Raw genomic sequence first — 21,213 nt, 5'->3', positions numbered from 1 at the left:
CGTTCAACGTTAACATAAAAATATGGTTGTGTGGTGGGGTTCACTCACGCACACTCTCTCTAGCTCCCAATAGGACTGAATAATATACATATTGAATAGACTGAATTCTCATTAAATAAACCTAGGATTAATAAAATGAGAATTTACAATATCAAATTAATTGACCACTTTCAGATTAGTCAGTAGTTGCAACATGCACACCACACAGTCATACTTTGACATTAATATTTTAATTATTGGGGGGGTAGAAAAATAGAAGACACAAATAATTGGTGGTACCAGACATTATGCACTGATCATGATCCTTCCTGTCAGGTAAGATGTGACCGAGGAGATAAAGGCCAGTTTGGGGAACTGTGCTGTCTTAAGGAGGCTCAGATTTCTTGACATCTGTAGTACAATCAGTCTGTGATAGCAAGTGTGTTCTTTTATGCTGCAGTCTGCTGGGGAGTAGGGACTTCAATCCTGCTGATCATATTTTAACCCTTCAGGGATCTTCAGGGATGAGTAGGAGCATCATGGACAACATGATGGCCCTGGACATGTGTTCCTGCAACAGAGCAGGCATTTCCTGGGTCTACAAATGTATTCATCATCAGGTTTAGCTATCAAATGAATGCAATAATTGAATTTTCCCATTTTCAGTCCTCTGTTAATCTTTCTGGAATCAAACAAAACACAATATTGCACTTTCATACTGGCAATAATAACTTGACTTGAGTTATTTTTTTGTAAACAATGCCTTTATTACAAAACAGAACGAACAAACAGAACAAACAGGGGTCGCCAGGCCATCCTGCTTTGTTGGGGGCACAGTATCTGGTGGTGGTGGGGCTTAAAACAGGCTCCCACTGGCCAACACAACCTCAGCCTTCAGCCTGGTGAGGCCTTCCTCCACGAGGATTCTGATCAAAATCTGAAAAATAGTAACATGATCCAATCATACAGTAACCTTATGATGCTGTAAAGAGTGTTCTCTTTGTTTTTATGCTTTCCAAAGGAATAAAATTGAACACCCAATAATTTCCTCACAATTCCCATGCAAGCTCGATTGACATTCTTACCTCTGGGAGCATAACATCAAAGACAAAATCGAGGAGGTGGATATCCCCTTTTTTTATCTGTTCCCCCACGCCCGTGACCTCCTCAATGACTCGAAGGACGTCAAAGATCTATTAAAAACACAAACACAAAGTAAACAAATTAACCGTTGTTACCTCTGAACACACATACACATGACTTATGGCATTTTCATTTACTCGCTGGTCACTGAGGTTAAGCGTCCTCATTTTCAGATGTTGCTTCAGATTCAATGAGGTGGAGGGATTTTGCCAGAGATACATCCGGTTGGATCTCATCTTTCCACTGATGAGATCGTCATACAGGTTCTGAAACCAAAGAGTAAAAGGTGAACATGTAATCATTAGAGAAAGTAAGACAGACTGGAACTACTGAAAGCACAGTCTATTCAAAAAAGTTACCTTGATCTGCATCTTAGAAAAGATTGACAGGATCCCTCCATCCTCAACTGCATCCATGATCCTGCAGAGAAACATGAAAATATTAGGACTTCCAGAAACTCCAAAAACTGGACTACTCAGCCACAGATTCTAGGAACAGTCACATAAAGTGAGAGGGGGCAGAACCAGAGCAGGAATATTTATTCTTCATGTTAAAGCAGATATCAGCTTCACGGCCGTTTCGGCTAATGCTGCGTTCAAGGCAGGCTTTTGAAACCGTAAGTTACAGCTTCAAGTCACAACTACGACTTGGTAGCGTTCCAGGTAACCCGTAGCTCGTGTTTTTACCATCCTGTTGTCTGTGAAAGTTCCCTATAACGGCCACTCGTAACTTCCGACCCGTGAACTCGTACCAGATCGAACTGGTATGACTTCACAGGAAGGAAAAATACAAAGTACGAGTTTCTTTGAACGCACCATGAGTTAGCAGCCCCCGCCCTTGTCAGGCATCAATTGGTCCTCGTGCTACGTCACCACATTCACGCGCATCCCTTGGCTGCACACACAGCCCTTCATGCCGTTCTCTCTCCTCATTGGATAACACTTGTATCCCACAAGGAAAATTTTCTCCTCGGGTTACAGCAGAGCAGAGTGACGGAGAGACTCGTGTTTAGGCTGAAATACTTCATGTAAGTGATTGCTGACGGAAAATAGGACTATTTAGGACTTATATTAACAAAAACATTCCACTGATATCTGCTTTAATTTGTTTTCAATCTTTTTTTTTTTTTTTTTTAATCTGGACATATGCAGGTGGACTGATACAGTACTAAGAAAGGACTTCTGCTTGCCTGTTGGAGAGAGACTAAACCCCCCCTGAAAATAATCAAATGTTGAAGACTTTAAGTGGCAGCTTATTGTGTCACTATACATATATTAAAATAGTAAATGGTGTTATACCTCGGTCGTTCAATGTCATCTGTGCATCCACAGTCATTTCTGGTTTTTCCAGCACATTCTTTGTGCAACCAGCCCTTGCACATCTGGCACTGGACCCATTCCAGAGACTCTGCATCTGGGTACAACAGTCTAACCACACAAGAGACATCTTTGAAATTGCACATACACATACTATCCAATTGTTATCCCTACACAGTGCATGTGAAACGAATAAATCATTATTCTCCTGAATACATCTATAAAAAATAAACATAGTCCTTCAAGTCACTTCTTGAAAACACTTTGTAGCCCTTGAAGTGATCATTTCTTAAATTAAGTCTCAAACCAACCTCATTCCGGTGTTTTTTGAAATCTGGAAAACACAGAATCTCTCTGGGTCAGCCATGCACTGTCTGTCATCAGACGCCCCCTCTGCCATGGTTTTCTGGAAGTCAATTTGCAGAATTACATCCATGCCTATCTGGCAAATAGGTCATCAAAATATGCAAGACTATTTGGATTACCACTGTGAAGGACTCCAACACACACAGTTATGTGTTAAACTGTTTTTAATGACTCTAAAATCACTAAAACTTCAGTTATGTGTTCACAGCCATTTGATAACTAACATCAATGTCCTCCTCAGCTTTCCTCTTCCTCTTCAGCCTGAAGACTGGAGTATGATTTCCCTCAAGGAGCTCCTGGCATTCCTTGGTCCAGTGGGCAAAGACTTTTCCATAACTACAATGACATATCATAGAAGTACAAGGAAGTTGAGCTTCTTCTAGTCCAGTCCAGTTGTGTATTAACTTAACAAACAAGTATCAAATGGCTTTACAACGCCTCCTAATGATCAAAGAAAACCAAAACCATGCTTGGTATGCAACAACAATACATAAAGCAATGACAGTCAGTCAACAGCAGTAACAGAAAGAGTTGAGAAAAGTTACTTCATAATAGTGGAAAAATAAAAATGGCTACCAATGTTAATTTTGCCATCTCATCTAGTGAATACTTATTTCTACCTGTTCAAGGTGTTGTTTTCCAAAAGCAACAGACACCACCATCTCCGCAAAACAGGCATGTCGAGCTGAAATTGTTGTTAGTATTGTTAGTATTTAACTTTCTTGCACAACACCAACTACAAGCTTGAAGATGACATTTTCCATGTCGAAATGTACTTACAATTGAGTAGTCAAACTGTGCATCCAGGGCAATGTACAAGGCAGACTATAAGAAATAATGAGACGAGAATTGATGAAAATGAACATGTTTGAAAGTGGGTTCAAAAACTTCAACATACCGCAGCTTGTATGGTATGACCTACCATTAACATGAATATTCCACAGTCAGAACCAAAGTCTTGTCTGGGGAAGCCCTGATTTAAGAAATGCCAACGTTAATAGTGTCATCACTCACGTCAAATGAACTAGGCCAAATATAAATACCTTTAAGTCCTTGCCAGTTTTTTCTGTCCATTGACCTGCACATATGTTCTGAGCAATATGCCTGTACATTTAAGAGGAGAAATATATTTGTAGTAATGAAAAATCAGAAAAAAGAAAACATCCAGAACAATTATTAAGAACGTACAGTAAATGTCATAGGAACATGACCAAATACACTATTCACAAGAATTTGGGGATATTCAGCTTTTGGAGAAAATGTCAGAATGCACCTAAAATGCACTCTGACCTCTACAGGTGAACCTAATTTGACCTTCTCTAAGTGTTTGAATGCACATGTCCAAGTGTTCAGTGTTTCTGTACATACAACATAACGTACATAAGGTGATAAAGTCAAATATCCCAAACTTTTTTTGAATAGTGTAAAATGTAAAGGTCATAGGAACACGACCAAATAAAATGTAAAGGTCATAGGAACACGACCAAATAAAATGTAAAGGTCATAGGAACACGACCAAATCCAAATTGTTTTGTGTGTAACCTCAGAATTGGGATGTATTGCTGGCCTCTAAATCCTGACACACTCTTTGCAAAAAGGGAGTCAAGAAAGAGGATCTCTTTGTGAGCTGGCTTGATGACCTAAAGAGTGTTTTTAAATCAACAGGTAAAAACAGTATTCTGTCACAGTGCTTCACATTGCTGTTTGCTTCACAGAGGTACGTGTGCCACAGGATGAACTTGGAGCATGGCTGCAATTTTAAGTATTGACAACAAAAGACAAGAATAATAGTTTGCTTTCATTGACACAACATGCATTTGAATTCAATTGTCTATATTAAAAGAAATTAATGTTTCCAATAACCTCATAAGAATGTATGCAGATACTCACACATATCTGGTAATGACCAGGTGTCCACAGTGGGATCAGAATGGCATCCTTCTGATGAGCTTGACTCTTCACAATAGGCAAGATATTCAGAAGATTAGATTATAAGATTTAATAGGAATGTGTTGAATTTTAGCATGGCATTGTATATCTAACATAAGACATATACTTACAGGTAGTCTTTCCATCGGATCATTATTGTGAGGTGGTAGCCAGGTGGGACAGACATATAGATCTTCAATGTAGACATTCTTCCCCTGATCAAGCATTGAAACATAAAAAGAATTTGATTCAAAAATATGTATACCTAGTAATGGCAAACTTCATTGCTTGTTTGCCAATGTCACTCAGGAAACTTCTGACATTCTGTTTTATTCATAGGTTGTTACACAGATAATGTAGTACCTTGGAAAGAATAATCTTCTCCATCACTTCAAAGCAGGCATTCCCAATCTATGAAAAAAATGGTTAATTGTAAAATAAACACACCAATGCTGTATTCATAGCACAATGTAGGATAATTCACTTACGGTGGAGTCCATGTCCTCCATCATGCCCAATGTCAGGAAGTCTGATCTAGTCAGGCACATTTTAAATGTGCTGACAATCAGCTCATTGCCTGGTCTGCTGGAATCCAAAACATAATTGAGCTGGAAAAATACAAACCATTTGTTAAATATACTTGTAACACCTATGTCAAACTTTCATTCATGATCCTCCCCAGGCACATAAAGAAGCTAAAAAATAAATGAAAAAAAGGGATTACCACTTTTTCCTGATCCTGATGCAAGGGGAATTGCCAGCAGGACCGTTTTGCTTCTACAGAGTGCAAGTCTGTGACACTTGCACAGTGAGGACCACAGCATGGTCTCTCATTTGAGGCCTCGAGTGGAGCTTCACAACTGGTGACTGTTTCCTCTTCAACAAAAAGACAAAGCGATATAAGACTGTAATGAAATAAACTTGAATTAATTATGCTTCAGCTGTAGTAAGACACAAATGTACCTGCATCCAGAGTTCCCCCTTCTGATTGCTGTGGCTCTGCTGACACACCACCATTAGGTTGTTGACCTAAAGATTAGGTTAGAAAGACAACTCAATGGCAAAGTCATAAACCGGGGAATTATTTTATGAAATAGAAGTTAATGTTACTGTGTAACATTAAGTTAATGTTTGACATTAACCTATAATCACTTGGCCCAAGTGTGACAGGGTAACGTTGTGCAGTTGCTTAAGTTGTAGACCCCTTCTTAACTGACGGTCCAGTATTTTATCATTTTGCTGGTTGTTTCGGTGTTCCAGAATGTTCCGCATCAGGAATATATGAGCAGAGGGCCCCATGTTATTTAAGAAATAGTTGTTTTTTCGCAGAGAAGAGAACAGTTGCTCAGCAGCCTGGCTATTTAGGTTGGCCTGAAGTTCCGGTGAGATTTGGATGCGTCTGAGTACATCCTGTGGGTCTTTGGTGTTGGCCTGATGGAATTTGTCATATACGACATAGTGGTCACTGGATCCTGTAACAGGATGGCCATTTGGTTCTGGGTTCGCAAGTTTATCAACCAGCCATGGGAGATTTATTTTAAAGTTGCCATGGCCAGCAGCCTCAACATTTTCATTTGTTGGCTCAGCGAGCCTTCCCTCATTGGGGTGGAACGGAGGGCTTTCTGGCACTCTTAAATTTGCATGGGCCACCAGTCCACGAGCAAAGTCATACACACAGACATTTGGGAGATGTTTCCAGGATAGTAACATGTCAGCGAAATCCCTAGGGCTTTCTGCTCTCAGGTTGAACTTGACACTGTACACTATCCCATGGGGGCACATAATGACAGACCATCCGCCTATGAGAATACAAAATAAATGTTTAGTCAAATTTCTTTCTGTATTTTAAGAAATAATTGTAATAATTTCACATTTCCACACTCACCAGAGGCCCCCCAAATTGACTGGAAGACTTTGTCGTAGGACTGCCTGCTTTTCATCTCATCCCGTAGCCGGTTAATTAGATCCATGCGAGACCCCTTAGTATCCATATTGCAGCTTTTGCAAAGTTTTCGAATAGTGGATACCTAGGCCATATTACATTAGGACAATAAAAAAGTGAAGGAAAAAAAGTCACCTTTTTCATGTCATTAAAATGAATCTGTGGGTAAAAAGACAAAACTAAAAAAAAGGCATGACTAAAGTATAAAATGCATTTCTCATAGTTTCTCTGCAACATCACAAAGGGCAGTGATAATGTAATTCAATAAAAGAAGGCACAATCAAGAAAGTTCACTGTGCCTTTTGCTTTAGCAGCTCATCTGCTAAGCGGTCCTCTGTCATATCACCAAGGTTAGGGTTACTGGAGGAGCTCCGTGGTGGCACCTTCTTAAACTCCGTGTTAAGAACTTTGTTGCCTTTACGGGTCTCCCCTCCAACCCAGGGTGACCAGTTGTCGTATTTTGGTTTGACAACAAATGGGTTCTTTGCAGGAGCTTCAAGGAAAAGACAGAGATTTGAATAATGTTAATTCTGAAGGGAAGAATACACAACCACCTGTGCCTGAATTTTAACATCTAGACAGACTTACAATCAAAAAATCCTCGGCTGATCATGTGGTGATCAACAGAATCCCAGAATGAAACTATGTCGTGTTCACCATTAAAATCCTCTCTTGGTTCTTCAAGCTCACTAACTGAAATTGACAAGCATAAAATACAAGTACTCTTAGATCAGATAGTTTTGTAAATAAATCTTTAGTCACAATAATAACATTTGTAAAAGAGTATGTATATGTGTAACTGAAAGGGAGTCATACCCTCAAAATTGAATACTCCTTTTCTGTGGAGGTCCATAATTACCACAGGAGGGTAAAAGCCACAATTGACACAAGAGTATCTGTACTCTGTCTCGCAAAGAGCTTCGAACTGGCAGTATCCTTGAAAAATGAGGTCACTGGCTGGAAACTTAACCTTCAGCAGCTTCTCATGAGAGTTGATGACTCGAGACACAGACACATGATTCTATAGTTAAAAACAGAAGAGTAACAGGAAAATATTATGATTGACAAAAAATACCCAGAAAAGTAGTAAAATTAATCCCAGATATCACTGTGCCTGGACATTTGCATCTGTAAATCACTGCAAATTATGTTTTAAACAGAGAATAACTGTCACAATAAATGTGCCATGTGCCAAACAAACCACATTAGCTGAAATAACTCTTGGAAAACAAATTTAGAACCAGAGCAAATAATTACATTTGTGGCAACATGAGTAGCAACACCTTGTATGGTTTGTGGTTTCACACACACCTGAAGATTGTGCCTCAAATACAGACATAGCTGCAGTGTAATGATGACACGGTCATTGAAGTTGTGGAGGCCATCTGTCCACTCCTGGTATCTGTACACCATCTGACATTTGGTGCATCTTCTATTGTAAGTTGAGATGTCTGCAATAAACATAAAAACATATATTATGATATATCAAATTAACTGTACATGATAAATCAAAAAAAAAATTAATGAACTTACTTTGTATTAAGCCTTCCATGCCAACAATTGTGGCTTTGTTAGTTATTCTAATAGCATTCTCCAGTTTTGGATTGCCTTCACAGAGCTTACAGGTTGTTTCAATAGGAAACAATTGCTGAGGGAAATCTGTTGGAGCTCTGCGGGCTGTCACATCTTCAGGGAGAGTGGTTGGTATTTTTTTGTACTTGTAGACATACCGCACACTTCTCTCCGTCTCTGCAGTGGGGTGACTGACAGAGTGAGTTGTCGTTGCTGGTGTGGTGGTTGGTGGCACCGTCTTGAAAAGGTGCTTGTGTGTCTGGAAAAGGTGCCACTTTGCAATGTATTTGTGAGTACAAGATGCACGTGCCTTAGCGCAGGGACAATGCCAGGTGTTTTTTTTAATGTTATACGTTACAAAGACTCTCCCTAAAGTGCTGTAATGTTGCAATTTTGGTTCATGAATGGAAAGGCAGATATGATTTTTTGAACCAGTAAGGTCAACAAGGACAGACAAGGGGACATGTGCTGCTTCTGCTTCTTGTTGCCTTGTTTTGCACACTGCTACTTTAGAGTCTGCAAAAAAACGGTTTTCCACCATTTCCTGGAGGACTTGGTGGTCCAGTTGGTCCTCACTGGCTGTACTGTCACAATAATCCAATGAACGGATGTGATGGCACAAGCTGTGAGAGAGGCCACTTCGCTGTGCAAGCAGGTGGTATTGCCGGCAATCCTCCATCTCACATCTTGTCACATGTTGCTGTCCCCATGTCTTGCGCTGCACATGCACTGGAACACTGAATCCTCTTAAAGTTTTTCTAACAGCATAAAGGCCATTACTTTGATCAACCGATGTACTTCGTAAGTGGGATTGTGCCGTTATGTCTTGTGCTTTGCCATGTTTTCTTTGGATATGTAAAAACAAATTCCTCTTGTACAGGACAACTGGGCAGTGTGGGCACTTTACATGGGTTGGTAGCACATCCTCAGTGACTTGTTCCTCTGCAGCAATGGGCTCCTCTGAAGTTGTAGCTGGGGGTGACTGAGGGTGATCTGGCTCTTCTGGCTCAACAGCAGGGGTCTTTGGGGATGCTGTTGTGTAGGGGGGTGACTGAGGGTGATCTGGCTCTTCTGGCTCAACAGCAGGGGTTTTTGGGGATGCTGTTGTGTAGGGGGGTGACTGAGGGTGATCTGGCTCTTCTGGCTCAACAGCAGGGGTTTTTGGGGATGCTATTGTGTAGGAATGGTCCATTTCAATGGCTGAAACCAAAGCTGGCAGTGAATATAAATGGTCCACACTCATTGATGATGACACAGTAGGGTGGGTCTCTGATAAGGGCGGTTGAGAGGGTGGAACTGATGGTTGAGAGGGTGAAACCGGTGTGAGCTGGGGCACATCACATTTGTTTTGACAGTCTGTGACATGTGTGGTAATGGCCTCTTTCCGAATTATTGTTGAACAACAAAATGGACAATGGAAATGTCCTCCATTTCTGCACTGCAGATTACATCTGCAGATGATATTTCCTAAAAATAAAGAATTAGCCGTAAAAGAAAATCATATGAGAAAACATCCTATATAGAGTATAATACAGATGTGTTTTTCCTCATTATAAACAGTTACCGGTATGTCCATTTCAAAAAGTGAAACTTCTCCAAGGAGTGCTACAAGTAGGAATCTCTTGAGAGTAACTTGCTTTCTTTGATAAACTTATCAGACATCAAAGGAGTGCAACCCAGTGTAAGACTGGTTAAAACATTACCTTAGACATGCAAAAACACAAGTATCATTCAAAATGACATGTACAGGCATATGATCTAAATAATATATTTAATCATGGCCATACCATTGAAATGCACTGCATTTGCCACATGATTCCGAAGGTGCCTGTGGATGACGCTCTCACGTTTTGTGTTGAATGAGGGGCAGAGAGGACACCCCAAACCAGACGGCAACACGGAGTAGATCAGGCTGTCGCCCTCTTTTAATATAGAAGGATGCATCTGGAAGAAAAGAATGGATGAATGAATGAATAAATGTGTGTGTTGTACAAACAAACAAGGCAACAAAGTTCTTAACACGGAGTTTGAGAACAGCAGCACTGTTTATTAAAACCGGTGCTGTGTGTGTGTGTTGTTGTGCTACTGTGCGCAATGGCACAGGCTGCACTTGTCAAGTGTGTCCCGATTGCTCTTAATTATACAACAGTTAGTTCCGACCGGTCCCAACCGAGCAATTTGATTGGACAACGAGACATTCCATAGTGCTGATATACAGTATAACAGCACTGGGACTTTTCACAGACAGTATCACTCCGCTGTTCAGCTGGACAGGACCTAAATCAGAGCCACGCTCCCCATACAGGAGCTGCCCCATCTCTCTGCTGCTGCTGCTACAATTATAAACGGACCTGAACATTAAAACCTGGACCTGACCTGGTCCGTCTAATTGGCGATAAATCTCTACTAAACCCGGCTGGGAAAAAAATCGCCGCGGGGGCAACTACGTTTTGACGGTGATGTGTTTTGATATTAGCATTAGCTGTTGTTAGCCACGTAGCTCAGCTACTTAGCTTCAACTGTGTTTATATTGATTAAATAGCAGATAAACAAATGTAATACGGTAACGATAACCTCTCTGTATGTCTTCACGCTGGTCCTGTTGCTGCGGTGCTAATCAGACACGGGCTCAGAACCAGAACCAGCACTGGAAGCAGCTCGGTGGAGAAGCTTGTAGCTAGTAGCAAGCTAGTATGACATGTTTATGTGTTGCCTGGCAACAGCCTTGTCTCCCTTCCAGTTGCGGAACGGTTGGCGGAGCCAAAGAAATGATTAAATAAACAAACAAATCATAATCTCTTGTAGTTTATTACTGTTCTAAAATGCGCTCGTAGCACTGTTGTATAAAAGCAATATCACACTCGAGGTCGTGCTGTTGTACTGTATATCAGCACGGTGTGATTATCTGCTAAAATTGCCGTATGAGCTAAGCTAAGCTAAGCTAAGATAATAGCTCGGACAAGAAAAAACAACCTTCACGAGACGTGTCACTCAGTTATTCCACGCATCGCATTTGTAAAAAGCACGAATTACATCCTAAAGATAATACCACACTCGTGGAATGATAATTAAAAAACTATTTTCTTACCGTTCGTTGAACCGCTCTGTCTACACCAAAGATGGTGGATTTTATGGACTTCTTCCTTCTTCTACACTTTTGGTGCATTACCGCCACCTTCTGTCCTGGAGTGTGAACCAGACTGCACGAAGAACAAACTTCCGCTTGGGACTTCCGGTATGGATTGGATGTATGGCGCCGCCCGTGTCCGCCATATTGACTGCAGTTGGGTCCCTCTCTGTTTTTCTGCTACCATGTGTGTTATTGTTTTTTTGGTGTGGGCCCCTGGGCCTTTTTTGTCAGTATACTCCTTGGCTTCAATTGAACCTTTCAGCTTTCTGCTACCATTTATAGTCTTAAATCAGCTGTGAAACACACTAAAAACTATTATTTATAATTCAATGTGTTTCTCATGTCTTGGTTATGTTGTTTGGCTTCCTAATCCATGAAAAGGTTGGTTTTACACTTATGATTTCAGTTTTAACTCTAATTATTATAACTGGGTCAAAACAGACCCTATACCAAATGTCATAATTTTAACCAGAGCATTTTAGAATGTTGTGAAGAAAAAAAAAGGTTTAATTGTGTTTAAATAGAGGTTCCTGACAAAGTCAAAAAGTCCTCATACGAGGACATTACATTTTTGCCTCTTAGCACCATGATACTCCATTTTTAAAAACTTTGACCTATTAGCCACATTTAGGGACACTGCCTGCGCCAACTTGTGGTGATATCACAAATTACACCAATTTCTTTGGGGGGAAAAAATGGCGGGAATTTCAGCCGGAGCCTTCTATGGCAGTTCCCGGAAGATAAAAGACCAAGGTAAGAATTAAATCTAAATTTTATGAATGAAACCAGTGTATTTATGTACAACTACTCTGTCTTCATATGGCATTACAATTTGACACATTTTAGTAATAGTAGCAGACTAGGACATCAATAAATGTCACATCCTCGTTTGAGGACATTGGGACTATGTTATGTCATTAAAGTACCATGTTGTTTTCAAAGAAATTGGTATAATTTGTGATATCACCACAAGATGGCGCAGGCAGTGTCCCTAAATGTGGCTAATAGGTCAAAGTTTTTAAAAATGGAGTATCATGGTGCTAAGAGGCAAAAATAATGTCCTCGTATGAGGACGCAGGTCTCAGGAGGATTCACATTTCTTAAAAACTACTCGTTATTACTTGACTGTTCCACTTCAGACTGATAGTACTTGACCTCAGGATGACACTCAGAAAAATCAGGCCAATCTGATGTGGCATTTCAGAATAAAACCCCTTTGAACGTCCATATTTCATTGTATTCTATATACAGTAAGATTCATTGTTTTTCGACCCAATGTCCTCATATGAGGACACTGATTTTTGAGAGAACTACTTATTGTAGAAAGCTGAAATTTTGAATTTACACAAATTGGGCCCTTCTGGTCCCAAACAGCAAATACAGTTTAATGTTGTGATAATCCCAGTGTCCTCACATGAGGACATCATTTTTTGCAAAAACTACTTCCTGTAGAAAGACAAACTTTAGGTATTGTACTTATTAGGTCCTACTTATCCCAGATAGCAAGGATAAATAAAAAATGCACACCAGAAAAAAGCTCGGGTCTCAGGAGGATAAACAAATATATGTGAAAACGGGTCACTGGTGACCTGAACACAAGATGAAGGTTATAAAGACAAAAGCTCGCACTGGTATTATTTTAGGCTCAACCGGTAGATAAAGTACCATGCAAGTTTAGTCTTAACTGCAGTAGTCCTGGTTTCTGTCGACATTACAAAAATAGTTCCTTTAGGAGATAAACGCCTGGTGTTTGGTCTTGGCTGGACATGGAGGCTGCTAATTTTCTATTCACTGTCACAAAAAAAGGAAATGCAACAAATTCTGGATATGAAATTAAACTAAATATCCCAGAAGAAGTTTCACTAACTTCGGATTCTTCTGTGGTCTCAGCCACAGCCCCCCCCCCCCCCCCCCCCCCCCCCCCTCCCAACACCACATAATGGCAAAAAGGTGAATGAGGTCTTTATCATGGAAAAGGTTACAGCAAAATGGACGGATGCTATATGTCATTAACAAACTGTTAGATTATGACCGCTACAGTAGGCTACATTTCATGAGAGTATGTGTGTGAGTATGAGTTTGTGTGGTCAAACTTGTGTGATTGTTGATTTTTTTTTTTTGTAGGCTATATGAATTAAATGCACAAAAGAAAAAAATAACATAATTTAACATGTGAGTTCGGGCTCTACTGGATGTCTCTGCATGACGTCCAGTAGACGACTACTGGACATCATGCAGAGAGAGGGGTTAGCATGCCAGGCTGCTGTCATTGCTGTAAAAAAGTCTGTCAGATCTTCTTGTATTGTTTTTTTTTTTTTAACAGTGTACAGATGTTACTGGTTCAAATTTGCGGACTTCACGCGTGGTCCACGCGAGACGGCACAAGACTCATGCATTTTTTTTCTTTGGCGAGACAAGAGGTTTTAATGAAAAGCCTCAATGTGCCAAAACAACCGCCAGGTGGCATCTGTGAGAACGGAGGACGACAGGCGGATGACTCAGTGATCTGTGCAGTAATCCACAGCTTAAACTCTAGGCTATTAAACTAGAACTAACTACTGTATACCCTGCCTAAATCACAGAAACTATTGTAATATGATAAAGCCTGTCTTGCTTTATGACTTGATGATTATGTATCACATATCGCCGCGATTAGGAGTGGCGCTGTTCATGATACAGAATACAAGAGGATGAAAGGAGAACTAGCTGCAGACAGTAAATAATATAGTAGCCTCGTTTTTCAATGACAAAATGTAACGACGGCAGCTACAGTAGACTATAGCCCACGTCTCACTCTCTTTTTTCGGTCATCTGTCTCGTCATCTCCAAAATGTGTTTTTAAAATGAGCCAACTACAGTACTGTGCAGTAGTGCCGCAGATTTCTCACTCCGCACCTTGTTTGAGAGTGCAGCTGGATGATTTCTTGTGAATGAACGGGTCTGTGTCACTTTGGGGCTGGGCGATAAAACATAGGATAAATAACTTTCCCTCGATAGAAGACGCGGCCGATACAAAGTGACACCGTCAGCCATGCAGCCGGCCTGGACTTTTTATTTTTAATTATGAAGGATCATCTGCGCAAGGCAAAGATGATAGCATCAACAAAACACGGCGTAACACACGCGGCTGTATGGGACAGGCTTTTATTTAATTCAGAACAAACCGCTTAGCAAAAATGGAAAATATAGTCTATAATAATTAATTGATCTGTTGTTTGGCCACTGTTTGAAAATAACCCGAATTATGAGCAAATAATCTGATCCAGAACAGCAGTCATAATCAGACTTCTTCTAAATAAACCTAAACATTAAATAACTGGGTCAGGTCGGACCATGGGGTTATTTTTATCTGCTGCCTTGACTCTGCCCTTTATACATGTGCGTTCAGATTAACAATAAGACAAGCCATGGTTGAGTTTATTGAGTTTTAGCTGCTCAATCTCATTGTTTCAAAGAAAAGGGATTGATTTTTATAACGAAATGAAACGAAAACAATATTATATTGATACATTGTTGTAAAAAAAAATCCAAAAGAAACGAAAATGAACTAAAGAAAATAACTTTCACACACACACATTAAAACAGTGCGATTGGTTGAAAGCTGATAATTAGCCATGTGCTTATAAGCTGATTGGCCGAAACCAAGAACAAAGCCGCGTGAATGGCCAATCTCCATGTGTTAACATTTCCATATTCCGCACATTCTGTGACAAACTGTAAACTGTTTTCTTGTCTGTAACAACATCTATTGCACGTCTGTCCGTCCTGGGTGAGGGATCCCTCCTCTGTTGCTCACCCTGAGGTTTCTCCTGTTTTTCCCTGTTAAAAGGGTTTCCATGGAGTTTTTCCTCAGTCGATGTGAGGGTCTAAGGACAGAGGATGTTGCTACGATGCCATGTGAAGCCCTTTGAGACAAACTGTTTGTAAAAACGGGCTATACAAATAAAATTGCCTTGCCTTGCCTTGCCTTAACGGCCGACATGTAAATCAGCTGTTTCGATGGGCGTTATATGAATAGAGATGTTAATGTGGTACTTTGCACATAGTTTAGAGTTCTGCCCAGTCTCTGAGCAGCGTTCTGCCCAGTCTCTGAGCAGCGCACGTTTCACAGATAATATGACCTAACAACAGATGAATTCGTACATAAACAGGTCCTAAATTATGAAATGTCATAGTTTTGAAGTTTAGAGGCAAAACAGGTTTTATTGTCAGTAGTCGCTGCAGGGACGATTGATACAGCTGTTTCAAATGTCCCTCACGCCACCGTGCGTAGTGATTGTGGTCACACTGCGCGATCAATATCTGTATATAAATCACCAAATTAATAGCCTAACTGTTTTGCAATGAACAACAACCGATTTGAATGAACAACATGTATTTTTAACCCTCTATGGTACGCATTATGATCCCAGTTGGTAAAAAAATGTTTTGGGTGTTTTTTTGTCTTAAAATATACCAATTAAACATAATCAAGAGAAATTTTCAAAAAATATTATTTTTTTAGTAGTTTTTAGGGTTCGTTGCCATACGGCAACACCGTACGATAGTGGAAAGTAATGAAAATAATAGTTTTGTCTAAAATAGTAATAACATTTATTTTAAAACTCATGTTATAGTCTCAACAATCCCCAGTAGCCTGAACAGTTAAGAATGCATCTCATTTGAAAGTAAAAACCATTTAAAAAGACATTTTTCACTGCACTTTACCCTCACTATCCTCGCTGTCCTCACCATCTCCACTGTCCTCATTCTCTGGCTCATAGTCTTCATCATTCTCACTGTCTTCATCTTTCACTCTCTCCTTGCTATGTTGCCAGCTGCTCATATTCTTCAACACTGAATGCAATTGCTATTAACTTTACTACAACAGTCAAATGTGTATCTGTCAAATTGATGGACCTGAAAAAAATAACTTAATGATTCTACATGGTTGTGGAGCCTGAGTCCATAAAGTTTACAATATTATTTTGAAGAATTTAGGCCTATAACTAAATACAAAATGTTATCAACATGCCAGGCTAGCAATTCATAGTGGTACGGTGTTGCCATATGGCAACATACACATTTGAACAATTTTCTAATATTTAATGATCAAGTACAGTGCAATAAACTACAGAATAATGAACTTAACTAATCTATTATTGAGTATATATTTTTTTGCCAGTTGAAAAATGTCATTAAAACACTTTTTTAGATCATTTTTGAGGGGTCAAATGGCGAGGCTCCTCCCTGTGAAGACGTCTGCAGAAAAGGGCTTCAAAATGGCCTCCAGTAGGTCATGTAACAAATTTAAACACTGCTATTGGTTTACTTAGAACCCCACCTCTCTTTTAATGCATTGCAACATAACTGGGGATGTATTATCTGTGTGTAGAAGGCTTAAAATGAGTTTGTTGCCATATGGCAACGCCGTACCATAGAGGGTTAATAAACACCACATATTTTTAATGTTCGTGTTTATGACATGAATCAACAGATATTCAGCAAAGTGAGGGGAAAATGCCGAGGGAAAAATGACAATATGTTCAACTGTGTATCCATAAACATGACTTAGGACAGGGAAATAAGTAAATGAAATTAAAATGCAGTTGTCCAACAACTCGTACAAAAGAAGAAAGGCGAGTTTAATCGAAATGCGGATCCTGACAATTGCGCACGGGACAAAAATATTTATTTGACCTATTTATATTGTGAGAAATTATGTGACATTTTGGCAATAACTAGTACACTAGTATGTTGTCCGATATGCTGCATAAAAACGAGAGTAATGTCAGTAGTTTCTGTTTAAAACATGCTGTTTCAACCGTCCCTCCTCTGTGTCTCTAACGACCCGCATAGGTGGGGCGTTTGAGACAAATGTCAACTTACGTTCAAAGTTATAAAACAGCGCGATCATCCAACATATGTGTTAAATTACACTTGTAACTAAGAAAATACACATGTGAGTTGTTGATCACATGATAAAAATGTTTGTGTACATAACGTCATCTTTGAAAAAGACGTTTAAATGAAAAGTGTATCAATCGACCCGGCTCTCCCCTAGACTATATTTTCCATTTTTGCTAAGCGGTTTGTTCTGAATTAAATAAAAGCCTGTCCCATACAGCCGCGTGTGTTACGCCGTGTTTTGTTGATGCTATCATCTTTGCCTTGCGCAGATGATCCTTCATAATTAAAAATAAAAAGTCCAGGCCGGCTGCATGGCTGACGGTGTCACCACTCTCATTATCACTGGCTGTTTGTGTTGTCTGTCAAAAAATGGATGAATTAAACCTATAGACTTTGTATCGGCCGCGTCTTCTATCGAGGGAAAGTTATTTATCCTATGTTTTATCGCCCAGCCCCAAAGTGACACAGACCCGTTCATTCACAAGAAATCATCCAGCTGCACTCTCAAACAAGGTGCGGAGTGAGAAATCTGCGGCACTACTGCACAGTACTGTAGTTGGCTCATTTTAAAAACACATTTTGGAGATGACGAGACAGATGACCGAAAAAAGAGAGTGAGACGTGGGCTATAGTCTACTGTAGCTGCCGTCGTTACATTTTGTCATTGAAAAACTAGGCTACTATATTATTTACTGTCTGCAGCTAGTTCTCCTTTCATCCTCTTGTATTCTGTATCATGAACAGCGCCACTCCTAATCGCGGCTATCAGGCTGTCAGCATTGTCCCCAAAACGTCTGAGCAGTATTTAGTACGGTGCTGCCACCTAGAGGAAAACAGTTGTGGTGAAAAGTCACGCGATCACGCGATCCTGCAGTGCAGGAAAAACCCCGCAATTTTGAACCAGTAACATCTGTAGGAGAATTCTAGGAATTTGTGATTCCTTCTGTGGTGGGTTCCCCCTGTCTTTCCAATCAGCACCATTGGAATCTTCAACTCCTCACCTTCCTGTGTTATTCTACTCAAGTGCAGATTCATTCATTTCATATCCTTCTCCTTATTTGTGAGTTATCTTGACTAATCACCAAGACAAACCACAGTCAGTTCTGTTGTGCCAACTCAGATATCATATCGCTGGTTGAACAAATAAATCGGTTTTAACTCCATATTTACCCAAATCTGGCTAAATCTCTACACCAGTGCGCATGTCAAGACAAGTCATTAATCATCACAAACTGGCAACTTGCAAACTTTATAAACCAAACACATACAGTAAATCTCCTGTCAAATGACTTTATCACCAAACACACATTGCAACAAGTTCAGCTCTGTTTGTGTACAAGGTTTAAAACTTTATCTCCTCCATGGTGCGGTTAATCACCTGCCAAAACAGCCTATAAATACTCGCCTTATTTCCTGCCTGCTACATCCTTCACTTGACAGCTGATCATAGCAATCTGACTAAAAAGTGTTTACCGGATGTACCCAGGGGGAGGATGAAGCAAATGAATCAAGATTTAATTCTCTCAATGTGGAGTTGAAAAGCTTCTGGAACAAAAACTGAAACACTGGAGTCTGTAGAAAGTCTTTTGATTCGCAGTGAAACAGTGTTTTTTGACAGCATCTTGCTGTCTGAATGTTTTGTTTATTCACAGGAGTTCTGCAGAGAGGCATTGTTCCACAGCTCAAATCAGTGGGATGCCTGTTTTGTTACAGAGAATCACAGAGAAAGAAGAACTCTACCAGTGGTATTTATGTATGCATGCATGCATGCTATCATCTATTAGTTTTATCTTTTCTTTAAAAAAGCTGCATCAGTCATCCATCATCCAGAGTGCGGTGTGTACACCCTGGACAGGTCACTAGAAAGGCTGATTGTGTCCCATGTTCTCTGCTTACTTCCAGTTTTATTTTGAAGTTCAGAGTCCTGTCTTCCTGTGTTCTACCTCCTGTGATTACCTCATGTCTCCATCCTGTGTCTGATTGCACCACCTGTGTCCCGTTTCTCTGTGTTTAACCTCAGTGTTTTTGTCTTGGTTCCTCTGTGTTCATGCCTCTGTTTCCATACATGTTTCTGCTTTCATGACTGACTGTGCTTGGTTACACGCACACTTTGGTGAACTTTTGCTGGCGGAACGTAGATTTGCATATAGTGTGCAAGCATGCATTACGTGGCCAAGTGCGCAGGGATATTTAAAAGCAATCATGACATACTTCACAACTGCAGCCTGTGCCATTTTGCACACTTGTGCAACTACGACACGCAGCACAGCAACAGTTTAAATAAACAGTGCTGCTGGATCACAGTCTCATCTACTCCAAAAGTGTCTCTATGCGCAAGATTCAAATCATAAATGTGTAAGCCCAACTCCGTAAGTAAATAGAACAAACAAGAAAAATGAAAAAATAAAAATAAAAAATAAAATAAAATAAAAACATGAACAGAGCATGATGAGGCAGGAAAAATGGTGTTCTGCGGTTCTACTGAGCTTGGAGTCAGTTACCTTGGCAACTGACTCTGTGAACCTAAGGTCGGGAGCAGGTTTTCCTCAACTAACCCTGAGTTTCTCCTTTTTATCTGAAGCCTGCAGACTGAAAGCAGCAGCAGACAGGACGTGTAGACTCCGTCAGGAGGATTACTAGACCTCAACTGGATGTTTTGTCCTCCATGAGTATTTGTTTGAACGTCCCCGTTGTTCTGCAGCGTCAGTTTATCTGAACAACCCTCACATGACACGTAGCGGACACGCGCACAGTTCAGAGCAATTTCTCTCTCTCTTGTTTTTTCATAGTAGGTATCAATAATCAATGTAGATACTTGATCCACTTATCAATTTATTTCTAGGTGTGATCGATGCAGAAGACTATCCCCACATGGAAAGAACCTATAGGTTTTGAATATGTGACATACATAAAATTGGCCGTTATTTATATACACATTATATGCTATATATACTGTATATGGTGCATGTATGCAGCATATATGCATATATTTGTTTGTCTGTGTCTGTTTTGTCTTGATATTGTCTGTCTGTATTCTGTCTTGTAATAGTCCATTGTATGATTTGTCATCACAAGGTTTTAAAGTCTTCTGTGTTTATGTTTTCTAGAAACCTGCCTTGGGACTGCGGCTGAAATTTAGCAGTTGTGCTAAGTCCGGCACATTTACACTGATGCTTAATGCGTCAGTGTTGATGAATGCGCACTGTCCCAATTCAATAAATAAAGAAATGAAATGAGATAAACTGTATACGTTTCATATGTGCATATATCCTCATGAAGATATATGCACATATATGAAACCTATGCAGTTTATCTGTGCATATATGTATAGAATATATGCGTATATATGAAAATGGCCAATTTTATGTATGTCAAACCTGTATTAAAACCTATAGGTTCATTCCGTGTGGGTCCGCACACATCCCCGTCACGTTATAATGGAGACAAACTTGGACATATCCAGTAAACAGTTGCTTGTACAGATGCTTTTCAGTGGGTGAACGCAGATGATTCTTGAAACCATGCCGTGTTTAAGGAAAACCTTTTTAAGAGCGAACAAGAAAGAAAAAAATGGAAAGGGAAATCTCTGTTTCCATGTGGATAAGGCCTAAAAAGACTGAGGTTAATTACCAAAAAAGACACAGGACAGCAAAAAGACATGAGTGATTTTCAGTCAAACAGGAGAACATGCAGAGGATGTAACCAACCTCACACACATTACAGTATACTGTACAGGCGATTCAGAGCTTACAGTTAACCTAGCATGCATGTCTTTGGACTGTCTATCTGCAGAACACAGATAGAACCCACTGCACCAACTCAAATATTTACAGATATGCATGATGAGAGGAGTCAGTGATAGTGACGGAATCAGGTAGAATTATCATTCAGTTTGGTCTGTTTTGTCCTTTTTTAATCCATTCAGAAATTTCAGTGAAATACAACCC

The 21,213-nt window shown here is 40.0% G+C and overlaps 1 protein-coding gene and 1 long non-coding RNA gene across 2 annotated transcripts; both read right to left on the bottom strand.

Moving 5' to 3' along the window:
* Positions 1-741: 741 nt before the first annotated feature.
* Positions 742-1,537, bottom strand: LOC311005576 (uncharacterized protein). The gene is made up of 4 exons (XM_083998032.1): positions 1,482-1,537; positions 1,260-1,388; positions 1,065-1,172; positions 742-916 (listed from the first exon to the last, which is right to left on the bottom strand). The coding sequence occupies exons 1-4, from the start codon at positions 1,491-1,493 to the stop codon at positions 836-838; spliced, it is 330 nt and encodes a 109-aa protein (XP_083854158.1). The 5' UTR covers positions 1,494-1,537; the 3' UTR covers positions 742-835.
* A 1,212-nt stretch (positions 1,538-2,749) lies between these two features.
* On the bottom strand, positions 2,750-3,599 carry LOC311005200. Its single transcript, XR_014596333.1, has 3 exons — positions 3,585-3,599; positions 3,029-3,140; positions 2,750-2,844 (listed from the first exon to the last, which is right to left on the bottom strand). It is a non-coding gene; the product is annotated as an uncharacterized lncRNA (long non-coding RNA).
* Positions 3,600-21,213: the final 17,614 nt, after the last annotated feature.

Source organism: Trachurus trachurus (genome assembly GCF_905171665.1).
Source record: "Trachurus trachurus genome assembly, chromosome: 22".
In the NCBI taxonomy this organism is placed as follows: domain Eukaryota; kingdom Metazoa; phylum Chordata; class Actinopteri; order Carangiformes; family Carangidae; genus Trachurus; species Trachurus trachurus.
This window is presented reverse-complemented; position numbering and strand designations above follow the sequence as displayed.